We start from the raw sequence: 6,000 nt of genomic DNA, 5'->3' as shown, positions 1-6,000 counted from the left end.
TGTAAGTTTTATATGATTAAATGTGATATTAGGATTGATGATAGGGAATAAGAATTCAGCTTACATGGTTTGAAAATATGTTAAGATATTCTTAGGGTCTATATATGATTTTAGATTTAAGACAATGGGGAAAGCTGCGAAAGCACAGTCTTCATCATCTTCTGCAGCAACAAAGCCAGATCAGAATATACTTTTAATAGGGTTAATCGAGGCCTTGAAAGATCAGAATCGTCTTCAAGGGGAAAAATGAGGGAAATGTTTCATAATAATAATAATAATAGTACTCACAACAACCATGAAGGAGGGAAAGCCCCTGTTTACAAACAGTTCATGACCTTTAAGCCAGTTGAGTTCAAGGGTAGCATAGATCCTATTATTTCTTAAGAGTGAGTTCAGTCCATGGAAACAATCTTTGAGTTTATGCAGATTACAGAAGTGGAAAGGGTCAGGTGTGACACTTTTATGTTGAAGGGTGATCCGAGAATTTGGTGGCAAGGGGCTAAGGCAACACTTGAGTTTAAAAGCATATCCTAGAGGGAGTTCAAGGAGGTCTTCTGTGGGAAATATTATACTTTGAGCACCAGAAACAAGCTAGCCCGAGAATTTCTTGAAATCAAGAAAGGAGATTCTAGAATTGCAGATTATGTGAAAAGGTTTGAAAGAGGTAAGTATTTTGCTCCAATGATTACTAGAGACGCTTCCATGGAGCTTAATCACTTTCTTGAGGGACTCAATGCTACAATCCGTTGGAATGTGAGGCTTAGTAATCCTTCTTCCATGAGGGAAACAGTTGATCGAGCTCTAATGGCTGAGAAAGACAGACAAAATATCATTAAGGAGGCTCAGGCCAAGAGGGCCAGTTATCAAGGGAGGGAGTTTCATGGTCCAGCAATGAAGAGGCCTTTTAATCAGTCCTTCAATCAAAATGCTTTGCCCTAGACATCTTATAATCAGATTGCTACCTCTCAGCATTCTCAGCAGCCAAGGAACTTCTACCACAACAACAACAACCAAAGATTTTCTCAACGGCCTCAACAGTCACAACAATCAAAGAGAGTTCAACTAGTTGGATCAGTATTCTCAGCCAAATCTTCCAATACTCCAATTCCATTATGTACCATTTGTGGGAAAAATCATATAAGGAGCTGTATGCAAGGGTCCAATGCTTGTTTCTTATGCAAACAGCGAGGGAACATCCAAAGGGACTGTCCCAAGAAGAATGAGGTTGCACCAGGGAGGATTTTTTCAATGACAAGGGAGGAGGCAGACCCTAAGACCACGATCATTACAGGTAATCTTCTAATAGAAAATATTTTAGCCAACACTTTGATAGACACTGGAGCAACACATTCCTTTATTACTGCATGTTTTTTTCAAAAAGCTGGTTTAAAACCTGAGGAATCTCTGATGGCATATAGCATATCACTTCCTTCAGGCTCTCACCTGAATTCTAATATGATTATTAAGGCCTGCCCAGTTTATAATCAGAACCATAAGATGTTAGTAGATCTTATGGTAGTAGATATGGTAGGATTTGATGTGATCCTATGTATGGATTGGCTATTCCGACATGAGGCGTAGATTAATTGTAATAAGAAGACGATGGTGCTAACAGATCAGTATGGGAATACCTTTCTGTTTCGTGCGATTCTTGCATTTAAAGGGCAACAATTGTATTTGAAAGGATCCCCCAGGGTGATGTCTAATAGTTATGCTATGATAGTTGGGCAGAAACTCAAGTTAGAAGATATTGAAGTAGTAAGGGATTACCTTAGTGTATTCCCCGATGATATTTCAAGTTTGTCGCCAAAGCGTGATGTGGAGTTCTCTATAACGTTAAAGTCAGGGACACTGCCAATCTCAAAGGCGCCTTATCGTTTAGCACCTATAGAAATGAAAGAGTTGAAAAATCAATTGCAAGATTATCTGGACAAAGGCTTCATCCGCCTAAGTGTGTCTCCTTGGGGTGCACCAGTCCTTCTTGTGAATAAGAAAGATAGATCCAAAAGGTTGTGTATTTATTATAGGGAGTTGAACAAGGTGACAATTCAAAATAAGTATTCATTGCCCAGAATTGATGACCTGTTTGATCAACTTCAAGGTGCTTCGGTATTTTCCAAGATTGATCATTAAGTATGTGAGTAAGTGCTTAACTTTCCAGCAAATTAAGGTGGAGCTTCAAAAGCCTACTGGACTTCTCTGCCTACTGCCCATACCTGTTTTGAAATGGGACGATATTGTCATGGACTTTGTTGTTGGATTACCTGTGACCTTGAGAAAAATGAATGTCATCTGGGTAATAGTAGATTATCTTACTAAGTCAGTACATTTTCTACCGGTAAAGAAACCTTTTCAATGAATCAATATGCGGAGCTGTACTTGCAAGAGATCGTTAGACTCCACGGCATCCCAACTAGAATCGTGTCCAACCGAGATCCTCGTTTCACCTTGCACTTCTGGAAAAGCTTGCACACAAGGGTTTGGGGACGAAGTTAGCATTCAGTACTGCATTTCACCCCAAATAGATGGTCAATCTGAAAGAGTGATCCAAATCCTAGAAGATCTGCTAAGGGCATGCCTTATAGATTTTGGTGGTGATTGGGAATCAAGGCTTCCATTAGTAGAGTTTGCCTACAACAACAATTATCAATCTTCTATCGGCATGGCACTCTTTAAAGCTCTTTATGGGAAGAAATATAGAACTCCCCTGCATTGGGATGAAGTTGGGTAAAGAATGTTAATTGGGCTAGAGATCGCCACCAGCACAGTTTCCTTAGTTAGCAAGATCAGAGAAAGGTTGCTAACATCTCAAAGTAGGCAGAAGAGCTATGTAGATAAGAAGCGCAGGGATATCATCTTCAACAAAGGCGACCATGTGTTTCTCAAGTTATCTCCATGCAAAGGTATCATTATGTTTGGAAATAAGGGGAAGTTAAATCCAAGATATATTGGGCCTTTTGAAATTCTTGAGGCAGTTGGTGAGGTTGCGTATAGATTAGCATTACCTCCCAGCCTTGCTGCTGTTCATAATGTTTTTCATGTGTCCAATTTGAGAAAGTACATTCCTAATGTCAACCATGTAATTCATTATGAAGAAATTCAATTAGCAAAGGATCTATCATATGAAGAAAGACCAACCGAGATTCTGGCCAGGCCAACCAGGAAGCTAAGGAATAAGGAAGTAAGTATGGTCAAGGTACTTTGGCACAATAGTTCAATAGAAGAAGTCACCTGGGAAGTAGAACAGGATATGCAACAGACTTATCCTGAACTATTCTATAAGTAAATTTCGAGGTCGAAATTTTTATAAGTAGGGTAGAATTGTTATGCCCAAACTCATCTTTTTCTGTTAGGAAAGGCTAGTAGGATCAAGGATGCATTGCTGGAATGTTCACCCTTATGTATTCACTTATAAGTCATGTTAGGAATAGACATGTTATTATTATAATTAGGGGCTAAGATATAAAAATTGCTGTGTTAATTATATTGTGGGACATTTTGTAGAAGGACCCATGTAGAAGAGGTTCACAATTTATACTTAGGAAATTTTTCATAAAACAACAAGATGCAAGTTGAAGGGACCCAACTAGGGGACCCGCCAGAAAAATTAGGATAAGTTTTAATCCTAATTTAATTTTCTCTTTACTCGCTAATTAAACTCACTTGCTTATCATTTAATTAGAACACTTGGCATCTTAATAACATTCCACCCTAACCACTTGCATGTTTCCCACTTGCCCCAGCTGCATGCTTCACACTTAGCATAGCAGCCCTTAACTCACCTTACCCTCCATTTCCTTAATTCATTTAGAAATTCAGTTCTCTCTCTCTCTTTAAGCAAGACTTAGATGTTTTTCTTCAAAGAAAGAGCAAACTCTAGCCAAGACCAACTTCTTTATCCATTTTCGAAATTAAGGCAAGCCTTTTCTTAAACTCACTCTTTAAGCCACACATAGCTATGTATCACAAGTATTTTCTGCCTAAAATTTATATATGTTTGAAATACATGTTTTTATGGCATAATATGATTTTATTGACAAACTTGGCTTATAAACAAACTGTTTTTTTAAAGTAAGACAAAGGTCATCATGTTTTCCAGAAATTATAGGGTTTCCATGATTTGTTAAGTATATACTTTTAAAAAACAGAAACCCTTATAATTTATGCATGCATGGGCGCATAATATTGATGAATGAGTATTGACGGAAACGGGAGGAGGCTGGCTGGCATGAGCTCTAGTCATATAATTCCAAATGTACTGGCTGAATTATTTATGGGACCAGAATATCTAGCATGAGCTCTATTTACTGTTTCCTAACTAAAAGACGGTCCAAACAGGTTAAGGGCTTTTAGGGATGGACTCCTAATTGTGCCCTTTCCAAATGCGGCTCAAACGGATTCCTTGCCTTCAAGATCAGCTCTGAATGGTGTAGGGTCAAACATGGCTCAAGATGTTACTGTACAGGCCCATGAACTCATATTTTCTAAACATACAAATGTCTTTTTATGGACTGATCATCTCTTTTAAAGTATGAACATTTTATGCATACATCTTTCTTTTTAAAAGCAAAGCATTCCAGAAGGTTTTAAAATACTTAATTGCTTGCTGAGTCATTAGACTCACTATTTTATGTGTGGTGTAGGTACCCAGCCCTAGCTTTTGTACACTTGAGGAATGAGGCTTGGAGAGGAGCAAGCTGAAGAAGAGAGTGTGGGAGGAGGGACCGATGCTGCTAGATTTACTTGTCTTTTTGTATAAACACTTGACTTTAATTTTTGGTCCTTTCTTACTGCCTAAGGGTGCATGTATATAAGACTTGTACAGAATCATGTTAATAAGATAGGGTTATTTTGTTATAGCTTCTTATAGCTGTTATGAAGAAGCATGTATATATAAAGTATATCTTTTGAACAGGACAAGTTATATATGACTTATGCTAGTGTTCTTAATGATAAATAGATATACAGGTTTAAGCAGTAGTTATTATTATATGAGCAGGTACGTTTCACTTCTCTTCCAAATACTGGCACAAATTGTTCAGCGATCAGAGTTCAATAAAATGATTGAATCTAAATCAATGAATAAGAAAATTATTAATTACAAACCAGAAAAATGGTAAGAGAGTTAAATGTCCAAGGCATCAAATACCATACTTTTAATACTAAGAAAATAAATATATAAAATCAGTTAAATGAACAAATGCATATAATACATTCTTCTGTCCATAGAGATTAGTTAAATTAGTTGGATGAACAAAGTCTAAATCAAATGAATTTAACTCGAAAATTTTCCCTTCTTCAAATCCAAACGAATTCAGAAACTACACAACTATATAATCGAATATGGGATACACCATATCAATATATTCATCTAGCTCCACCGTCTTCAATTTCAGTCAAAAACTTCTAAATACTGAGTTGTTTATAATTGTAGCAGATTTTATTTCTATAAACACGAAAAAAAAACATCAGATGAACTCCAATAAATATATTCTAATTTAGATTAAAAATTATAGTTTATATCACCTCACAAAGATGGCTAGTATTTGTCGTTCATCGTCATTAGAAAACGCCTTATTCCCTCTTCACACTAGAAGAATAAAAAAATAATACAAAACTAATACAATGAGTCTTGTTCTTCTTCATGTTATTACACTTTTGGTTCATTTGTGAAGCATTAATGTACACATAAAACAAGTATCATAATGAACTCAGGCATTTTGATTACTATCACAAGCATCCACAAGTTGAGAAAACTCTTTTATTAATCTAGCATCTTTGTTTTCTAATAACCACATGTATACAAAATAAGAAATATTGGAAATGTACTGTATTATTAGTATGGTGGTTTTTTAAAGAGTCTGCACTTAATGTAAGAAGATGTTAAATTTTGATTCATTGTGAAGATTTTTCATTATCAAATACATTAAAACCTCTATTTTCAAAGATATACTTTTAACATTGAAATTGATTGAATAGAAAATGAAATACCAATACTTA

The 6,000-nt window shown here is 36.1% G+C and overlaps 1 protein-coding gene across 1 annotated transcript; it reads left to right on the top strand.

Moving 5' to 3' along the window:
• Positions 1 to 246: 246 nt before the first annotated feature.
• On the top strand, positions 247 to 1,581 carry LOC124935109. The gene is made up of 4 exons (XM_047475566.1): positions 247 to 358; positions 427 to 449; positions 535 to 855; positions 955 to 1,581. The coding sequence occupies exons 1-4, from the start codon at positions 247 to 249 to the stop codon at positions 1,579 to 1,581; spliced, it is 1,083 nt and encodes a 360-aa protein (XP_047331522.1).
• The last annotated feature ends 4,419 nt before the right edge of the window (positions 1,582 to 6,000 follow it).

Source organism: Impatiens glandulifera, chromosome 4 (genome assembly GCF_907164915.1).
Source record: "Impatiens glandulifera chromosome 4, dImpGla2.1, whole genome shotgun sequence".
Taxonomy (NCBI): Eukaryota; Viridiplantae; Streptophyta; class Magnoliopsida; order Ericales; family Balsaminaceae; genus Impatiens; species Impatiens glandulifera.
The sequence above is the reverse complement of the archived record's forward strand: the minus strand, read 5'-3'. Positions and strand labels throughout refer to the sequence as shown.

What these genes read in the sequence shown, in the direction of transcription:
- LOC124935109 (XM_047475566.1), top strand. Translation starts at nt 247, where the DNA reads ATGAGGGAAATGTTTCATAATAATAATAATAATAGTACTCACAACAAC. An exon ending in ACAGAAGTGGAAAGGGTCAG is followed by an intron (nt 450 to 534) that starts GTGTGACACTTT and finishes AGCATATCCTAG; the next exon opens with AGGGAGTTCAAGGAGGTCTT. An exon ending in AGGAGGCTCAGGCCAAGAGG is followed by an intron (nt 856 to 954) that starts GCCAGTTATCAA and finishes TCTTATAATCAG; the next exon opens with ATTGCTACCTCTCAGCATTC.